The sequence below is a fragment of the Colletotrichum tamarilloi genome (genome assembly GCF_030869305.1).
Source record: "Colletotrichum tamarilloi strain Tom-12 chromosome Unknown Scaffold_2.1, whole genome shotgun sequence".
In the NCBI taxonomy this organism is placed as follows: domain Eukaryota; kingdom Fungi; phylum Ascomycota; class Sordariomycetes; order Glomerellales; family Glomerellaceae; genus Colletotrichum; species Colletotrichum tamarilloi.
In genome coordinates this window covers 1458767-1478214 of record NW_026849385.1, presented here as the reverse complement: position 1 = coordinate 1478214, position 19448 = coordinate 1458767, and the positions used below count along the sequence as shown (strand labels likewise).

The following is a 19448-nucleotide window of genomic DNA, read 5'->3' as shown; positions in this document are numbered from 1 at the left end:
TGTTTTCTCAGGGGAACTACAGGGACTAATGTGACACGAATTGTCACTCTGAAGCATCCCGCCCACGTCTTGTGACACTTGTCCCTTTTTGAACTTTCCTCGAAGACCAGCGAGTTTGATCAAGTTACAGTAAGAGACAGAGGGAACTCACCATCCTCATACTCTTCAGAAGACTCGGAGCCAATCGATAGTTCGACTAGATCCCGGTGTATCTTCCGGCACCCTTCGCAGTCGTCCTCGCCCGGGGCGTGGGGCTCACCAGATTTGTAGACCACGGCCATCTCCTCGAGATGGGAACGACAGCGTCCGCGGTTCTGACTCGGAGTATCCGTACGCCACGGAAGGATAAGAACTCGTAGATGGGCTGAATCCGCTTCGATCCTGGGGTAACTTGCCACAAGCCGAAGGTGGGGAGGGGGGGTTTTCTCTATTTGTACGGAAGTCCTGATGGCTTTGACTCTCTCACCGCTTCATGACGCAACATTGGAGGGGATGGTATCATAGGCCCGTGATAGCAAATATAAGAGACTGCAAAAACGCAGGTATGATTAGGTATGATTCAGTTGAAGGAAACGAGATTAAGAAAAACCGGGCGGCCGGGAGTGACCTTAAGCATTAAGGAAGAACTGTCCGCAGGGCCGAGATCGGTTGCGTGATTTCACATTTCACAACTTCGTACAAACTACGAGCCGTCAGGTGGGTGCCAAGCACTATTATCGCCTGGACCTCTTCCAATCCTTACGGACGTGGAGTCTGTCCGCTTCGGCATCCATCCATCCAAGCCAGCCATGATCCTCCTCAGCAAGTGACACCTAGCTGAGACAGCCCGGGATGGTCGCCGACCTCTCTGTGAGCCTGTGAGATATGGAGGAAGAAGGCCTCAGCAGCGGGCAGCAGCGTAGCTCACCGCAAGATTGGTGTCCAGATGTGCCAGACTGGCAGACCCCCAATCCACATCCAGGGTGCGCGTGGTGATCTTCCGAAGCCACGGTCCCCAGCAATCTGTGTTCTGTCCTATTGGAGGGCACCACGCTCCCGGCGACGAAAACGGAGCATCGGTGAACGGCCAAGTGTGCCCAAACAAGGGGACACAGGCCGGCAAGGGTGTTATCGAAGTAGCTGTCCGTTGGATTAACCCGATAGGCCTCACTTCTCACCCGTGGTCTCAAGCAACCTGCAGATCCGTCGGGTAGGAGTCTGCCGTAAGCCGTGTATCATTGTTTGGTTGAGCAGACGGCGGGACGAGATATCACTGCACCAACATTTTTACCTAAGGACTGGGTGGTGGAGCAGTAGCTGAATATGGGGCTCAAACTTTCGCCTTACTCCCTAAAGTTTTCACCATCCATCAACTATTCAGGGAATGCAAGGGATCTTGGAAAGTTTAGCAATGCGAAACCGTCATGTTAACAGCAGACCAGGAAGAAACATGGGCGTCGGCCTGGGCAGAAGCCGTGGCTGAAAAAGGCGGTTGGGAAATTGTGGTAAACAAGACCAAGATACCCGTTGCTTGAGACTGCCTTCATTTGGGAGCCCACTACAGCAGTGGCCAATGACCGAGCTGCATGATGACTGTCATCCGTCTTAAGGCTGACTAGCAGGATGGAGATATCTCACACACCAACTTCTTCCAGAAGACAGAGTCACCAAATCCAAGTGTATCCTGGAAGATCGCCTTCACTTTACACGAAGCCATCGACAAGCTTGAGTCAAGAGTCTGGGGTCTTGCAGACGTTGTCTCGAGACACGCCCGTTGCCGCCATGAGCACCGCGACACAAAGGAAGAGCAGGGTCATCCATCCTCTGACGAGGGAACAGACAATACGCGAAAGGACAATCTTCCTCGCAGGCACAACAAGCAAGAGAGACTGGCGCAAGGATGTCGCCGACTCACTGGCTCATCTGCCGGTGGTCATGTTTGATCCCTTCCGGCCGGACTGGGACAGCACCTGGAAGGAGGATATTTCGGATGAGAGATTCAGCAACCAGGTTAACTGGGAGCTGGATATGCAAGAGAGGGCCGACATCATCGTTGTTTACTTTGAACCGGAGACAGAAGGCCACATCAGCTTGCTCGAGTTGGGACTTTGTGCTCGCTCAAAGGGAAAAGTCATCGTCGGTTGTTCTGAAGGGTATAAGAAGAGGGGCAATGTTCAAGTCGTCTGTTCGAGATATGGAATTCCATTCGTGGAGAGCTATGAAGAGCTGGTTGAGAAGCTGATCCAGAAATTAGAGGCAACCGATGTTAAGGCTTGAGGAAATACTTTTATCAGTTTTGAGAATCACTTCGCGCCGTGATGTGCGGCCAAGATGATTCACGATCGGGGGAGAGGCCGCCGCCATTCATGTACCAAACACTGAGGAACAGCCCCACTAACTCCGATACTCGATTGCCTTTCTCCGATACGGCGGGCCGAAGGTATTTCCTTCCAGTGCCTCCAGACTCGACTTGCGTTTGGCAACCCCACTTGCCTAATCCGACATGGTTCGCAGGCCCTCCAAACACCCAGAGCTTCGAGGGCAACTCCTTCGCAAACCAACCTCGTGCATCTGCTCCAAATATCTTAGCTTCCCTTGCTATAGCTCCTTACCGACATTCTCTCCTTCATACCTTTTTGTCTAGTATAATTGTCAGAACACATATCCTTCGCAATGGACGACCAATTTGGAGGCCGCACAGACGACGACCTCTTCTTTGACGACTTTGAGCCTGTAAGCAATCCCCAGGCCATCGAGACAGTCGAAACCGTCGTCGCCCCTCCACCCCCTCCTCCCGCCGCTGTCGCGACGCCGCCAGTCGAGCCACCAAAACCAGCACCAGCGCCCGCGCCCGTCGCGTCCAAGGCTGCAGAGCAACAGCAGCAGAAGCCGCAAAAGCAAGCCCCGGCCAACAAGAAACCGCCCACGGCGCCGAGGGGTGGTCTCGCAAATTCCAGATTCGCCGACCCCAAGCCGGCCCCTGCTGCCCCGCGCGGCCCTCGCCAGGCAGCCCCCGCCGCCGTCTCGACTCCCCCTCCGGCCGCGACCGCGACCGCGACCACGCCCGCGCCCAAGCCGCCCACCGGTCCCGCGGCGCAAAACTCACCTGCTCCCGCCGTTGCACCGACTGCCCCTGCCGCCGATGATGCTGCTGTCGCCCCTCCCCCGGCGGCCGCAGCCCCGAGCGACGCGGCCTCTCCCAAGAGCAACTCGCCCGCTCCGGCAGCAGTACCTCACGCACCCCGCGAAAAGAACGCCGCCGCCGCTCCCGGCGCAAACACTGCCCTCAACGCAGAAGCCCGCCTCGGCTCGGGCGCGAACCCACGTACCAAACTAAGCGAATCCCAACTCGCCGCCAAAATGGAACAGATGCGCATCCTCAACGCCGAAAAGACTCGCAAGTTCGAGCAGGCGGAGCAGGACGAGCGCAGCCACGCGGAGGCCTACGCGCGCGGCATGGAGGAGGCGCGGCAGCGCAAGAAAGCCGACGAGGAGAGGCGGCGGCGCGGCGAGGAGGAGCGTCGGCGCATGGACGACGAGCGCGCCAAGAACCGCGAGAGGAAACTCAAGGCGATGAGTATCAAGGAGGGCGGGTGGGACGAGGGCAAGGAGGCGCTCGCTGCTGAGGAGGAGAGGAGGGGGTTCCGGGGCGCGAATGGCGGGGTTAGGGGGACGAGGTCTGCGGGGCTTGCCGGGAGCCGGTTTGCTTCAAGGGAGGAAGAGGCGCCGCAGGGTGATCGGTATGCTGGTGGTGGTGAAGAGCGAAGAGGTGGTAGGGGCCGTGGAAGAGGTCGTGGGCAGGGGCGGGGTGGACGCGGCGGTCGTGGCGGGTATGGGAATGATCATGAACGGGGGGATTCGAACGGCGCTCAGGAAGCTAAGGCTCCTGCCGCCCAGGCTCCCGCACCGGCGCCGGTCATCAGCACCGAGGAATTCCCTGCCCTGCCTGGTAAGACTACGAGCGGTGCCATTTCGCCCCCTGTCCTGTCGCCTCTTGGTAGGTGGGACGACGAGATGGAGGCCTTTGACGAGAAGCTCAAGAACGCCGCCGCGCAGTCTTCTTCTTGAGGACTATGCCTGAGCGGACAGTAAAGCTTTACGACGAGGAGAAGCATCACGAATTGGATCACAAAATTACAGCGACGACGCATTTTGAATACGCCACTATGAGGGGAATGAAGAAGAATTGGAGTACATTATAGTTCGCTTCTAAGCATGGTTCCTCACTAGGCGGGCATCTAGGGTTTGCGAGTCTCGTCTTCAGCAGGCACCGTTACGAGCGTGAATACAGAATGCCGTCCGGGACTGCCCAACGCCGCCGTCTATGTTCCCTTGAGTTGGGTCCTTCGCAATCTTGACCCGTGATGCTGGCCATCGTGGAATCAATGCCGTTGCCGACTGGATCAGTTGTGATCGTAGGCCTAAAAGACTTAGTATGAAGCAAATCAACCTCCAGTGGTATCGTCACCCACGTTTTACATCCTTCAAGTATCATGCTGAACATCTGTGTGTTTGGGTTCCACGAGCTTGGCTCGTGGATCGAAGAGTATTGGCGGTCGGTTCCTTTCGCAATACTCAGTCATATTCCAAGTGCTCAGGGTAGCATGCTGCTCTTTTTCGAGATCTGACGGGCAACGTCGACATAGGCTCCTAATTCGGATTGCCGCCCATCAACTCTTCATACTCTGGTTCGGGTTGAGCTGCGATCATCTTCAAAGCGTTCCACCTCCCCGGATGAGCCTACCATCCACCGCCGCCACCGCCACGGTATCCCCTGCCACCACGCCCGCGGTACCCTCCACCGCTCCTGGGACCTCTGGGACCGCCGGGTCCCATGTTGTCGTCGTCCATCGGTGCGCGTTGGCGGTGGCGCATCTCCTTGGGGAACGCGTCAAAGGTCTTGCGCATCTGGGCGTAGCCAAGATGCATCTTTCCGTAAAAGTGATCCGCTAGACGTCGGTCGTTGTCCAGCCTACTGAGGTAGGCGCCGCAAACGTCGCAAACTTGCAGCTTCTGGTGGCCGGACGGGCCCGAGGTGTCTGACAGGGCCTTGAGTTCCTTCTCGCGGTCCAATTTTGTTTGCTGTGCTTGGCGTACTCGGTAGAATTCGTCGATCGCGCGGGATACTTCGGCCATTTCTCCGAGGATTTCGACTTCGAGGGTGCCGTTGTGGATTGTGGAGGAGAGTTCAGCGATGCTTTTCAGCTGTGACATCGTTAGCTATTAACTAGTGCAGTGCGAGGGAGTGTTGAGGCCATACCAAGGCATTTGTTTGGCGGATCTCGTCGGGCGTCTTCTCGAGTCTGCGCTGTGCTGAGTCTATCCTCCTGTTGCAGTCGTCGATGTACTTTTGAAGGTCGCGCATGTAGTCGTACTCAAAGCCGTACTTTTGCTTCTCCTTATCTGACAGTCCCTCGTATTCGGCCTTGAGCGCTTCAGAGTGCTGCTTTGGGCAAGGGCCGAGATCTTGCTTGGTATTCGTGAAGAGATCGTGAGGGCATGTGCCGACGAGGAATGATCTGCAGACTTTAGGATCTGTCATGGAGAGCGAGGCCGCCCGCGTACTAGCCGAGCCGCCCATGAGCTGCTCCAGCAGCTTTCTCTGTTCTGCTGCCATTGTATGTGATGCTCGATGGTGTCCGTCGAGATTTGTTGAGTATACGATATATCGTGGCTTGGCGTGGAGTTTTGTGGACGGGTCAATTGGGTATCTTAAATTGAAGGTAAGGAAATTCGCGAAGTTCTGGGGAAGAAGGCGTGTCGCGCGGGATGAACCATGGGCGGAATGTGGAGAGCTGTAAAAGGTACTTTCCCCAAGGCGTGGTTACATAAGAGGGATTCTGCCGGGCTCCACCGCCCAGACATCCCTCATACGACCACCTACACGACCTCACCTCCAACGGCATTACATGCGCCGCCGTGCAGGGGAGAGACCGCAGCAGACGCGAATCTCGTTCTTTTGCGCTGCGACACTCCCTTCATGATGCGCCAATTTCTGGCGGCCATTCTTTTCTCTTGCCTCGCCTCCTTTGGCCTGGCTGCGGATTACCACGAGCAGCTGAACCTCCGCCCGCTGCCCCTGTCCGCCCTCCTTGCGAGCTTCAACTTCCGATCCAATACATCGCTATCTGATTTCGACTTGCAAAACTTCCGATATTTCCCCCGGTCGTTGGGTCAGATCCTTCAATATGCCGGGACGAGAGAGCTTCATCTGAGATTCAGCTTGGGAAGATGGGATGCCGAGAGCTGGGGAAGTCGGCCTTGGGATGGTCAGCGCGAAGGCGGGACGGGCGTGGAGCTATGGGCATGGCTTGAGGCCGAGACGGACGAGGAGTATGTCACTCACCTGTCATCCTGTAGATGGATTATACTTACACGCATGCAGGGCGGACCAGAAGTGGTTGACCCTCACCAATGCTCTTTCAGGGCTCTTCTGCGCATCGCTTAACTTCGTCGACGGAACCCGAACCACCCGACCGGTCATGTCATTCCAACCCGAGGGTGACCACCCCGAAGCGTCCATCCCGAACATGCAGCTCCTTCATGGCGTTCTGCCAAAGGAGGTGGTGTGTACAGAGAACTTGACACCCTTCTTGAAGCTGCTCCCTTGCAAGGGAAAGGCGGGCATCTCGAGTCTGCTAGACGGCCACAAGCTCTTCGATTCCTCCTTCCAAAGCATGGCCATCGATATCAAGCCTGTCTGCCCCGAGGGCCAGGAGTGTATTCTACAAATCGAGCAGACTATTGACATGGTTCTCGACATTGACCGATCCAAGCGACCAAGAGACAACCCGATTCCCCGTCCACCCCCTGGACACGAGTTGAAGTGCGATACCTCCAAGCCGTATCACAACGACGAAACATGCTATCCTACCGGCCTTACCACTGGACAGGAATGGACACTGTCCCAAATTTTCGGAAAGTCGATCAAAGGCACATGCCCTCTCACAGACGAGGATGTGCCTCCAGTCTGTATTGAGGTTCCCCACACCCGAGGTGTGTATACGTCTGGCGGAGCTACGGAGATCTTGAACCCCAATGGAGCATCGCGCTGCTTCAAAATTGGTGCAGATTCAGAGCTAGAAATTGTTCTCCCCTTGGAAGACAAGGAGGGACAGGATCCTACCAAGGAATTGGTCGAACCGCCCACTCCTCTCATCTACGCTGAGCGCAGTTTCACTGGACACGGACAAGAGCATGGCGGTATGCAAGCCATTCTTACGAACCCAAGCAAGGACACGGAGGTCGAGTTCATCTACATGGAATCGCTTCCCTGGTTTATGCGAGTTTACCTCCATACTCTCAACGCGCGCATCGAGGGATCGTCAGGTTCGCAGCCGTCGATTGTCGAGGACATTTACTACCGCCCGGCTGTCGACCGTGCCAGAGGCACACAGCTTGAGCTGCGGATGCGTATCCCTCCCGCTTCTACAGTCTTTCTCACCTACGACTTTGAAAAGTCGATTCTTCGTTACACTGAGTACCCACCCGACGCCAATCGCGGTTTCGACATTGCCGCGGCAGTCATTACTACTCTCAGCCCCCGTACGCAAAGTACACGCACTACCACGCTGCTGTTGAATCTGCCCACACCAGACTTTAGCATGCCTTACAATGTCATCATCTTCACCTCGACGGCGATCGCACTCGCTTTCGGCGGCATGTATAATATCCTAGTTCGAAGACTGGTTGGCGCTGATGAAGGCCCCAGTCCAGTCCTCAAGGCCAAAATAGCTGGTCTCTTGGCGAAGCTCAAGGGCATTCGGTCAGCCAAGAAATAAAGAGATGTGTTTGTGTTATTCGTTCCGATGTTCACGTTGTCAGCCTTCCCGTTTACTCGTATGGTTGTCTTCTCGTTCAGGTAGACGCGTGTCGTGTAATGATTGCTGTCCAAGCTTACAGTCCGTTTGCTGTACTTTCCGTCCCGACTTCGTCTGCCACGAGGTTTGCAAAATGGAAATTTGGACTTGATCCAGGGGCTGTGGAACATCCTCTTCCCGCCGTGAAACCTAGGCTCTGCTATCTCTATCGATTACCTGGCGTCTGCAACTGCTGCCATGCTCTCCGACCACAAAATGATAGGCACATAAACAGGTTAGGCGACATCCCGGCGGATTCAGTCGCTCAGCCAAACCCTGTCAATTATACCCGTCGGCATCGTGACTCCAAAAACGGCATGATCTTCTTACCTTCGGCCGTACCTGCAAACTCATCGATGTCTTTGCCTTACTACCTGTTTGCCCCTGCTGGTGCCCGACTAACCGCTTGAATCAGGTTCATTGCCGCCTACTGATGTTCATTTGGATGAGGTACGTGGTGCTGCTAGAGGATCTCACTGCTACTCATCATCGCCTGTTCCACACGAATGCTGTGAACAGAACAGGTCATGCGGGTAGCCAAGATCTGCCAGGCTGTCTGCCCCATACTGCACACGGAAGGATATGCGAAAGAGAGGCTGCCGTATCTTCGTGTCTTGTGAACCGAAGTCCATCACCAAGTGCCGCTTAACCACCAATGGTCAACGTGAAGAACAATAATGTACCTTACTGCCAAACTTTTGAACTGACCCGCTGCCTCTTGAAATACTCCAGCTGCAGAGCCACTTGAACCCCCCACTGAGGCATGTCTTGAGACTGGTGGCACGTTTATCACCATCTCACCGCTCCGGACCGGACAAAGAAAGTGTCGGAGAACCTGTTTGCCGTGTAAACGGGTATTATGTTTGTTTTCAATATGGATCTTGAACGAGGCGAGCATGCAGGTGCCCTCGCACCCGGTATCTCACATGGGTCTGCTAGAACAGCATGCCCATTCACCTTTCAGGGCGCAGCAGAACTTTCAGCAATACATATGATGAGAGTAAGGCCTTCTCCTCCACCTAATCTCTCAGTCCTCTACTTGACAACTTCAAGAGCTACTTTTCGTTCCAAGCTAGCCATCATGCGTCTGACAACTGCAGTCGCGATCTTGTCCTTCACGGGCGCGAGTCTGGCTCGTTTTGGACGACAGCAGCAGACTCCGAACGAGAATCGATCCTCCGGAACGAGACGCTTCATCGTGGAGCTCGCGAAAGTAAGTTGTAATTACTCTGGTGGCTCCGAGACATCGCTGAGATCAATCATCACAGGACTCGGATTTCAAGCAGCTCGAGACAGAGCTATCCGCTTTCGCCGGTGCGACAGTGTACAGAAGTTTCCGCAGTCCTGTCTTCACCGGAGTCAGTGTCGAGTTGACGGGCAACGACGAGGAGGACCTGCGTTTTCTCCGCGGTGCGAGCAACGTTTGGCCATCGCGCAGAGTCCAGAGGGCCATGGTCGAGAATGGCCAGGAGTTCAGTGGAGGTGTCTCGGGGAACAACTACAACATTCACGGCATCACTGGTGTTCAAAGGCTTCATGAGAGAGGATTTCTAGGCAAGGGTGTCAAAGTGGCTGTTGTTGATGCTGGTGTTGACTATACACATCCCGCTGTGAGTTCCGGTTCCCTTCCTGACTAGCGATTGCCAGCTGACATCTTAGCTTGGTGGTGGTTTCGGTGAGGGCTTCAAGGTCATGGGCGGATATGATCTCGTCGGCGACTCAGGTGAGATCAGGATCACCAGCACATCTTCACACAGCGTGGGCTTACAAGGAAATGTGATAAGACTGGCCTAGTGGTGATGGACCCAAACGGCCTGACAAGGACCCATACGAGCAAGATTCTCTCGGCGGGCATGGCACCCATGTCTCTGGGATCGTTGCCGGACAGTCAGATACGTTAGTAAGCGCTTGCGATGCTTGGAGCAGGAGACTAACAAGGTCCCAGCTGGCAGGGAGTTGCTCCTGAAGCTAACATCTTGTCTTACAAGGTCTTTTCTGGGACGGTAAGAAAAAGACCCTGGCTTTCAGGTCCATGCTGACTGTGACTACAGAGTGGCGATACAGATGAAGAGACGCTGATTGAGGCGTTCTTAATGGCTCATAATGATGGCGTAAATTTGGTCACAATTATCAACCGATTGTTCTCTCATCTGACCCCATGCTAGGCCGACATCATCACCGCCTCGATCGGAGGTCGTGGAGGGTTCTCGTCCAACGCCTGGGCCGAGATTGCTTCCCGCCTCGTGGATCAAGGCGTTGTCGTGACGATTTCCGCGGGCAACACGGGTGAAGGCGGTGCTTTCCTCGGGGAAAACGGTCAAGCCGGACGAAGCGTACTCTCAGTGGCGTCTACTGAGCCCTCATACGTCCCTGGGATGCCCTTTGAGGTGACATTTGACTACGGAAACGGCGACGTCAACAAGTCGAGGTACGGATTCTTCTATGGTGGCCTCACACATAGCTTCCCCCTCAACTCGAGTCTTCCCATCACCGCGCTGTCCTTTGACCCTCTCAACACCACAATCGGATGCCGCTTCTTGCCACCGGGGACGGTAAACTTGACTGGTGCTCTTGCTATGGTTCCCCGTGGTGGCTGTAACGGTTTCAACAAACGATATGCCCTTCAGTCTGCCGGCGCCAAGTACATGCTGCTGTTCAACGACAACGAAACTTTCCCGATGCCCAACAGCTATGACGTTTATCGTACAGAGGGCATCACGGAGCATGCTGTTGGGGTCGAGATCCTTGCCGCGCTCGCAAAAGGGGCTAGGGTTACGGCCCGGTTCTTCAACGAGTCCGGTTCGGGTCTGGTTAACTTGAAGAACCCTGCCGTTGTCAGCTCCTACTTCACTTCCATGGGTGGACTGTACGATCTCCAGATCAAACCAGATATTGCAGCTCCAGGAAGCAACATCTTTTCCACCATCCCGCAGGGGAAATATGGCCTAAAGTCGGGCACGTCAATGGCTACGCCGTACGTGGCAGGTATAGCTGCACTCTTCATCTCGAAGCACGGCGGCAGAAAGGTCCACGGCACCGGGTTCGGCAAGATGCTCTCAGCCAGGATCCTGTCCAGTGGCGATTCGCTTCCGTGGAATAATGGGCTGAACATGACAGACTATGGGACGACGCGCGCCCCAATCTTCCAACTAGGCAACGGCTTGGTCAACGCTACCAAGGTTCTGGACTACCGGACCGAGCTCTCGTACGCCAAGTTTGCGCTCAACGACACAACAAACTTCCGCGCTCTGCACTCTCTCATGATTACGAACAATTGCACTGGTCCGATTACGTACAGCTTTTGCGTCGAGACTGCAGGGACGTACGAGGTCCTCGATGATAGGGACAACATCAAGATGGGCCCCCAGTATGCGGGGTTGGTTCCATTGGCTACGCCGTTGGTCCCGAACGTGACGTTTCCCAAGGAGTTTACCGTTGGTCCAGGAGAGACCAAAGAGGCAAAGTAGGTACACTACGTCGCGTTCTCTTATTACCACCGTCAACTAATGCCTTGGTCCAGATTCACATTCAAACACCCCAAAGGCGGAAACCATTCAGCCATGCCCCTTTACAGCGGCAAGATTCGCATCCACGGCTCCAACGGGGAACAGCTCTCGGTGCCTTACATGGGCATCGCCTCCGATCTACGCAAGACCTTTAAGAAGATGTTTGTGGACGAATACCCGTATATCAACTCGGGAACGGATGACACTCCTATGGTATACAAGACCAAGTAAGACCCTGCTGATATACCCCCTCCAGTAACCTTGCTGATGTATTGCTCACTAGCTTCTCCTTTGACCTTTCCCTGGAATCACAGGATTTCCCGAAACTCTACATGAATTTCCGATGGGGTTGCTCTGTTCTACGCTGGGATATCTTTGAGCGCGGATGGGAAGAGAAGAGCTGGGGGACGTATCCGCCGGTTCCTGGAAAAGGTGGATTTGTTGGACATGCTGCGACCTGGGTAAGTTCATCTCATCTGATAATACCACGCCTTCACTATGCGGCATATTCGCACCTGGATAGCGCTTATTTGTACACAGGACAACGAAAGGCACGCTACCGTCTTTGACCCCGATAACGACAACGAATTCGACCTCATCCGGGGTCCCATGGGAGAGCTCTCGAGGGAAGATTACAACTATGCACCCTGGAGGGCTTGGTGGCTTGGTAGGTTCTCTGACGGCTCGAAGATCAAAACTGGAAACTACACGTAAGTCTCTCGGATGGTTACATTTCTCGATGTAGAGATCTAACGAGGCATCGACAGTATGCGAGTTGCTGCGCTGAGTCCCTTTGGAGACCCGACGAAGAGCGATCACTGGGATATCTGGAGGCGAGACTTCATGGTTGTTGGCAATCAAACATCGCCTGACAGTTCAGTCCCAGAGGTTGGTTTACAACACGGCTGAGCTTACAACTCCTGAAGCTGGGGACGCCCTGCGTGAGAGCTGGAAGTCGCCAAGCAAGGATTAGCCGGTATCTCATGTGCGAGGGTGCTCGTCGCACTTTTTTCAATTCAGGTACATAGATAGTAGTCGGGTGCAAAAATAGATCGAAGGATTGAAGTGTTTGCGGGTGAACCATCCCATGAAAGCGTCAACTGCAGCATGTGATGAGGTCCGCCAAGTCTCCGTATTGAATGATTCATTCAAATTCATAGTACCCAGCGCCTTGGATCTCTCTGCTTACAATCCATAATTTATGTGTAGGATGCGCATTAGCTCGCCCTGGCGTTGAATCAGGGCATACAAAAAGATGACAGAAAGTAGAGGAGGGAACCGTAGTAAGAAGTAGGTTTGCATTAATGCCGCCACGAAATCCCTGTTCGGCGCGCTCAGCGAATGGGAACAGTGCCGATTGCCAAATTAGGCCTCTGTCTGCCAAGTCTCTAGACAACGTTTTCACGGGTTCATCCAGTCTTCTGTGTAACCTCACGCCATACTCACACATGATCGCACTAGATGATTGATCGTTTAGAGGAGACGTCAAGACAGGTTGCCCGGCATAGAAATGGCTAGCAGACGCACAGGACGCACCGTCGACCCGAATTGCAGCCAGAATGAGGCAGTAGGATAGCAGTCGTCGCCGACCAAGTCCCGCCCGAGCGCTCAGGTTAGCGTAGGGTCGTGCCCTACGTTACTTATTGCCTCAACTCAGTTCTGCCCCCAACCAACTATCACTGGATGTCAACATCCACCCATCCCCGATAGTCTAGTGGTGAGGATATCTGCTTGTCACCGGGGAAATCCCACGATACGCAGGGGACCGGGGTTCAATTCCCCGTCGAGGAGTCTCTCTTTTGCTCTGTCTCATTATTTTTTTAGTTGTTATGAAGAGAGGGTGGCGATGATGAGTTGTTGTGATGAGAGGGTGGTGATCATGAGTTTTTGGAGCAAGGTGATGTAGGTGAGAAGTTGGGAGTTCTGCATGTGGCCCGGGCGCTGCTGCCAACTGGCAACCGGTCGCCCTCTCCGGCAGCTTATGGTACTTGGCTCTTCGGAGCCTTTTCACGTCTGACGTATTCGACGAGTGAGTGAAGGGAGACGAGATGAGGTGGATTACCGGGCTTGCATGCCTTTCTAATTCACGAATGCCTAATTATACACAGCGAGCTTCTCCCCGTACGTTTTGTCTCTGTAATTTTCTTTGGGTCCCCACGCCCAGGGTGATCAATCATCGAGCATCGAGCAGTAGTACAATATTATACATAAATAGCAAGTCAAACAAACGCAAAACTTCTTCCCAAGTCATTAGTACTCATACAAATCCCCTGTCCGTAAAATCCATCTTAGTTGGCACATATCATTTGTCAAATGTGATCACCGAAATGCTCGGCTGGCCATCTCCTGCGCCAAGCAGGCCCGTAGAAATACACCACGGGAACGAAAACAGCAAAGGCGCTGATCAGCCCGGTGTAAATCATCATCGCGTCAAAGTAGCCCATATCCACCACCCAATCGGAGATCTTGAATGACAGAATAAAAGCCAGCAAACCTCTGAACGAGGCGATGTTGACCAGTGCTGGGCCCGCGAGGTGAGGGTAGCACTCAAGGACGTAGACCGCGCCAATGGTGTTGGCGCCCAAAAAGCCGAACGCCATCAGGCCAAGGCCTGTGAGGAACGTGAAGTAGGAATACTCTGCCTGGTTCGAGCCAGCCAGACCAAAGATGATGGAGCCAACAATACCGGCGAGGGTCGGGATGATGAGGTTCACAAGTTGGTTTTCAGGGACGCGGACTCCCCGTTTCTTCGCGATGCGGTTCGCCATCCAGTCGGCAGCACTTCCAGTGACCAGGGCAACAGCGATAGCGGCGATGAGGACCGGCACGAGGCAGAGGCCAAGGTTCATGAAGTCCCATCTGTATCGGCGTTAGTCGGGGCTCTCATCCAAGTTTGAGAATTGATTACTTACGACCAGGGTGCTGTCAAGAGAGCTGGGGCCACGGTATAACCAGCAGCGAAAGCACACGCAATCATCACACTGTTAAGCATAGTGATGAAGAAGATTTGCGGATAGAAAAACGTGCGAAGAGTGTCAACAAAAGCATTCCAGCCCTTGCGCCAGTCCATCTTGCCATGGAAGAGAGCAATGTTGTAACGGAACGTCCTAGGACCGCGCTCATGGCCGATCTCGTTGCGGGGAATGCCATCTAAAAGTTCATGGTCAGCCGATACCCCCAAAGAATCTGAATGCTTCTGACTTACTCATCTCGGCACGCGTTCGTTGCCATCTGGTCTCAGGCATGAAGAAGTAAACCCCAACGAGGAAGAATGCCGCGCCAATGGCCGTGATGTAATACATCCACCGCCAGCTCAAGTCGATAATCATGTATGGCGCCGCGATCCCAAGAACAATGATGATAAGACCCTGAGCGGCAAAGATGCTGGAAATCCACGCATTGCGCTGGTGCACAAAGACCATATCCTGGATAATGAACGGAATCAAGCTCTCAACCGTGCCAGCGCCAACAGCTTGGACGCAACGAGCGAAAAGATGTGACTGCAGCGACTGACTGCTGCCTGCCCAGAGACATCCAATGATGGCAACAACACCGGTGCTGAGAACAACTGGACGACGGCCGACAGAGATGGCCATTGGAACGAGAACCAAGTTGGCCAAGCCAATGACCAGAACCGGTAGTGAAGCCAAGAGGTAGATTTGAAAGATTGGCGGCGCACTCGGCAGATTCGAAAGGACCTTCAGGGGGTCGAGGCCCGCCGGAAGACCACCGCTGTCGGTCAGGGGCTTGAGGATCTTCGGATCGAGGCCGGCGTATTCGAGAGCAAAGACGGGCAACATGGCACCGAGAATCAGCTCGGCGGCAGCAGCCAGCGCGCCGAAGCAGCAGAGACAGAAGCATCCTAGGACTTTGCGGGACATAGGTAGATTGAGGGGATCCCGCGGATCCTTGGTCGGCGCCGGCTGGAGGATAAGCTGTCCATTTCTATACAGGATACCTTCTGGTGCATCCACTTCAAAGCTCGTCTGGAAAGTCTCTCCATGCTTTACCCTCCTGTCAATGTCTGTCACCGAGCTGTTGCGGCTGCTGAAGTGGGATTTCTGATTACCCTCGAAGCCTCGGTTGCCACTCTTCTCGTCGTTGCGTCGCCAGAGTGGTTCGAAGAAGCTGGAACCCGCTGATGATCTCGCGGCCTGCACGGGAGCGGGTTGCGTGGCTTCTTGTGGCTGATAGTCCATACTTTCTTGGTTGACCTGTCGAGAATTATGTGTGGCTGTAGCGTTGAGCTCCATGTTGGGCCTTGATTGTGTGAGTAGGCAGGAAATAGTGACTAGATCCAAAAGTCGGAAGACAGCTTCACATTGAAGCAACTCAGAGGAATGGCTCTGAATAACATGCAAAAGCCACGACGGGTCTGGCCATGTTGGAACCCTGATTTGAACACAGACGAATACGCTATGGCGCAGCGAAACACGGAACGCGTTCAGAACAATGCATCCACACAGACGTCGGCCACGATATTTAACATTACCCCGCAAGATATCGCCAATGGCTAGCCTTGTAGGGCAGCACTGCGTCTCTGAACGTCTTTGAATTAGGCTACAATTTGAATTTTCTTCATTGTTGGATGTTTCGTTGACGTCGCCGGGTCTGTGTTGATGCATCTCTGCTTCCGGTTTGCCTCCGTATGCTGTTTTGCTAACAAACAAAGAACGGACGAACAGGCGCCCGTGCCGAGCCGGCCGATCTTCCTCACTACGGAACTGCTTTGAAGACCGAAATCTGGATGAACGAGACCATGAAGGTGTCGAAGTGGTAACCTTGACCAGGCCCAACGACTCGAAATAACGGACACGCACTGAGACGATGATAGCCAAAAAAGTAGGAGGCGATGCATTAACTTATAAACCCCTCTTTTGCTATCACAACGACCATCCTTATCTCTCTTTCACCAAGACTTTCTAAATCTACTCAACAAACATATCACTTATGGAAGAGGCGTTTTCATCCAGATAGAACACCTAGGTATCTGTCCATTAAAGATCGTTATTAGTTAGTCAATATCTATTCTTAGCATAAGAAGTGAAGGAATTTATCGCAGCTAGACAGTTTGGGAATGAGGCCCCTATTTGTTCTATGAAACAAGAGACATGCCCCGATGATCAAGTCGATTGCAGACTCTTTGGGACTGAGATAAGTATCTCCCGCATTCAATTAATCACAACGATTCGGCGTCAAGAAGGCCACTTCTAAGAGACTAAGATGAGTTGAATTAATTCCTTGTAAGAGAAGGTGCTATGTCTAAGTTGAGTCTATATCATCCAAACATTCAAAGCAAACATAACACACTATACAATGGTCTCGATGCAGAATCCAATAACTCCATGTTATGCTGGGTATCAAGCGTGCCGTCCGCTGTGACGTCGCATAAATCTTCAATTACATCAGCAGCCAAATTCGACTCCGTTTCTAAGAAATCTCTTGCGGTTCCATCATTCATTTCTCGTTTCTGACTTGCTCTTCATCGGACTGCAAAGTCACTTCCGTGCTAGCAGAGCGAGGAGGGATAGAGACGGTGTCGTCTTGCTGGGCCGGCGCCTTTGCAGCAGCGGCAGCGGCAGCACCGGCCGCAACAATGGCCGCGGCGTCAGCGCAACGCTTGCGGATGGAGAAGACAGAGCCGACGTGGCCCACGAGCCACCAGGAGAAGAGAACAGGCAGGGCCACGCGCGTCTGATCAGCGCAACCAGTCCACGCCTGCACCAAGAGAGAGTAAATCTCGTGCGCCGGGAAGGCGTAGCCGATCCTGTAGAAGCCCGCCATGATCTCAAAGGGGAACACGCTACTCGCGACGTTGGTGAGCATCCAGGTGAGGAAGAAGAACGGGATGAGCTGCATGGGCACAAAGGATCCGATGAGGGACTCGAGGACCTGCCACTGCACATCCATGTAGAGCCAGAAGACGAGGAGAGTCTTGCCGAACTCGGGGCCGCCGACGGCCCAGTTCTCCCTGAAAGCCCAGAGATACCCCGTGACAGTGACGGCGGTGAGGAAGCCGTAGATCTTGCCAATTGTGAAGCGGATGAGCCAGACGTCGCGGACTCTCATCTTGGCGAGGAGGCCGGAGCTCATGCCGATGCCGTTCAGGGCCAAGATGAAGAAGAACTGGGCGAGGGTGGGGACGATGATGTTGACGGTGTTGAAGAAGACGCGACTCGCTTGCGTCTGGGCGCCAATGAGGTCGGGGGTGGACGAGATCGGGTTCAGGTAGGCGGCGATGGCTGCCGGGTTGGTAGTATTCAGGGATCGGAGGGCAGCCGTGCCGTTGGGCGACTGGTAGTAGAAGGCCCTCGATGCGCCGACGACCTTTTGAATGTTGCTGTTAATGGTGGAATCGGCGATCGCAGGGTATCGGGCCTGGTTGTAGGTGTATGTGACTGAGTCGGCGGCATTGTAGGCTGCGGTCGAGGTGCCGTTGATGGCACTGGCGAGCTTCGCAGACGCGCCCACGTTGATATAGATGGCTCCCCAATAGTCTCCTTTGCATACCGCGTTCTTGACCGCTGCGGGATTTGAGTATTTCGAGGCGGAACCAAACTCGATGGTTGGGAAGTTGGCAGCTTGGAGGCTCTTGGATGCGCCTACAATTGCTGAACCAATGGCGCCCCCATCCAGGTCAACGGCCAGAATCTTGAGTGCATGTGTGCGCTTCCCTTGCTCAAATGTTGCTCCGAAGAGATATGACATGTTGGCAAGGACGAGAACCAAGATCAGTATCGATGACATGACCATAGGTATGATGATACCCTTCCGTTGAGCAGTGCTCCATTGTGAGAGTGGTGTCCTTTGTGGGATGTTGTTGGGTGACATGGCTATCGAGTTCTTCGTTCTGATTCGTCTGGCAAGTTAAAATTGAGGGTCGATATCGCACAGCTGGGTTAGATATGCTGAGAGCCGAATCAAGTGTAGTTGGGTAGTCGATCTCCTGAGGACGTCGTGTGAAAGGAAAAGAACTGGTAATGTGCCAAGGGGTAGGGCTGAATTTAACAATGGGGAGATTCGTAGTCTTAAAGAGGGCCATAAAAACGAAGATCCTATGTTTGCCCATGTGGCTCCCTATGTGGCGCCAGGAGATAAAGGGAGACCTATTGGTTCAAGAGCGCGGAGGCCGGCCGAGACGGACGGTTAACGGGGTACGGCAAACCCGCCGGGGCTCGGAGCGCTCTATATGCCATTATTCGTCATCATCCTCCTCGTCGTGACTCTTAAGTGTCTAAAGCGACATGGATGGCTTCGAGTTTCTTCCAGGCTGCCATATATGATCTCGGAGCTAAGTCCAAGATGCGAGGTAGCGAAGGGCCGAAGCTACCTCGTTGACAACTTAGCCTCCTCTTCAGGTATGGAAGCACCCGCGATTGAACTGGGAAGTGGGTTGGCTTGGGCGTTGGTGTGGCCGCAAAGTCTTCCGATGCGTCGGTAGAGGGCGCAAGGGGTGGCCCCCTTAGTTGGAGTTATCTAATATGGATCCGGCCGCTAGACGGCGTATCGGTGCTTACGTTCGCCGAGCACCGGACTTTTTTTTTCATTAGCATCTGGCCGTTCCCCCGGCCTGTTGGTTCTGTTGGTCGTCCACGTTCGTTCTGTCTCTTGACCGTTCCTTAAGTGCTGACCAAGTTCCAGACTCATTAATAATCGGGTTATCCCCATCCCCCAAATTAGAGAGACGTTCTCGGGCAATAGTATTATCCGTAACATGACCAGCGTCAATCTTGGATTTTACGAAGTCCGAATTTATGCCAAAATCAACACTGTCAACGCACAGACAGTTGTCACTGAACAACCGGAACACTAAACCGCGGGCGCTACCGAGCTCATGACAGGTCTCAGTGCATCAATACATCATTGCACTGATCATCTCACGACAACATACCATGAGCACATTGCACTTTGAAATTTGAAGTGTTGCTGCATAGACAACGTTCTTGAGAATTGCTCTACGGGTAGTCGGGCTGCTACAGGAGGTATGCTTGCGTGTCCATTCCACAGGCCTTGTTTGTCTTTGATGATTGGTCTTTGGTGGCGGCAACGCAAACGTCGTCCACCGATCGCTCTCGGGTAGCAAATTGGGGCTTCGGTCCCGACT

At 53.9% G+C, this 19448-nt stretch overlaps 8 protein-coding genes across 8 annotated transcripts; 5 read left to right on the top strand and 3 right to left on the bottom strand.

Moving 5' to 3' along the window:
- Nucleotides 1-925: 925 nt before the first annotated feature.
- CTAM01_01122 (uncharacterized protein) lies at nt 926-1462 on the top strand (the record flags this gene model as incomplete). Its single annotated transcript, XM_060517165.1, has 2 exons — nt 926-1125; nt 1414-1462. The coding sequence occupies 2 exons, from the start codon at nt 926-928 to the stop codon at nt 1460-1462; spliced, it is 249 nt and encodes an 82-aa protein (XP_060388627.1).
- A 299-nt stretch (nt 1463-1761) lies between these two features.
- Nucleotides 1762-2256, top strand: CTAM01_01121 (uncharacterized protein; the record flags this gene model as incomplete). Its single annotated transcript, XM_060517164.1, has 1 exon — nt 1762-2256. The coding sequence occupies one exon, from the start codon at nt 1762-1764 to the stop codon at nt 2254-2256; it is 495 nt and encodes a 164-aa protein (XP_060388626.1).
- A 396-nt stretch (nt 2257-2652) lies between these two features.
- On the top strand, nt 2653-4047 carry CTAM01_01120 (uncharacterized protein; the record flags this gene model as incomplete). The annotated part of the gene is made up of 1 exon (XM_060517163.1): nt 2653-4047. The coding sequence occupies one exon, from the start codon at nt 2653-2655 to the stop codon at nt 4045-4047; it is 1395 nt and encodes a 464-aa protein (XP_060388625.1).
- A 672-nt stretch (nt 4048-4719) lies between these two features.
- Nucleotides 4720-5596, bottom strand: CTAM01_01119 (uncharacterized protein; the record flags this gene model as incomplete). Its single annotated transcript, XM_060517162.1, has 2 exons — nt 4720-5184; nt 5240-5596. 2 exons carry the CDS (start codon nt 5594-5596, stop codon nt 4720-4722), a joined length of 822 nt encoding a protein of 273 aa, XP_060388624.1.
- A 366-nt stretch (nt 5597-5962) lies between these two features.
- CTAM01_01118 (Gpi16 subunit) lies at nt 5963-7760 on the top strand (the record flags this gene model as incomplete). Its single annotated transcript, XM_060517161.1, has 2 exons — nt 5963-6312; nt 6365-7760. The coding sequence occupies 2 exons, from the start codon at nt 5963-5965 to the stop codon at nt 7758-7760; spliced, it is 1746 nt and encodes a 581-aa protein (XP_060388623.1).
- Nucleotides 7761-8919: 1159 nt separating this feature from the next.
- Nucleotides 8920-12253, top strand: CTAM01_01117 (subtilase; the record flags this gene model as incomplete). The annotated part of the gene is made up of 11 exons (XM_060517160.1): nt 8920-9051; nt 9107-9448; nt 9498-9561; nt 9623-9734; nt 9784-9841; nt 9890-9949; nt 10004-11301; nt 11359-11571; nt 11628-11805; nt 11885-12054; nt 12112-12253. The coding sequence occupies 11 exons, from the start codon at nt 8920-8922 to the stop codon at nt 12251-12253; spliced, it is 2769 nt and encodes a 922-aa protein (XP_060388622.1).
- Nucleotides 12254-13653: 1400 nt separating this feature from the next.
- Nucleotides 13654-15597, bottom strand: CTAM01_01116 (major facilitator superfamily transporter; the record flags this gene model as incomplete). Its single annotated transcript, XM_060517159.1, has 3 exons — nt 13654-14203; nt 14257-14494; nt 14550-15597. The coding sequence occupies 3 exons, from the start codon at nt 15595-15597 to the stop codon at nt 13654-13656; spliced, it is 1836 nt and encodes a 611-aa protein (XP_060388621.1).
- A 1204-nt stretch (nt 15598-16801) lies between these two features.
- On the bottom strand, nt 16802-18175 carry CTAM01_01115 (uncharacterized protein; the record flags this gene model as incomplete). The annotated part of the gene is made up of 1 exon (XM_060517158.1): nt 16802-18175. The coding sequence occupies one exon, from the start codon at nt 18173-18175 to the stop codon at nt 16802-16804; it is 1374 nt and encodes a 457-aa protein (XP_060388620.1).
- Between the last annotated feature and the right edge of the window lie 1273 nt (nt 18176-19448).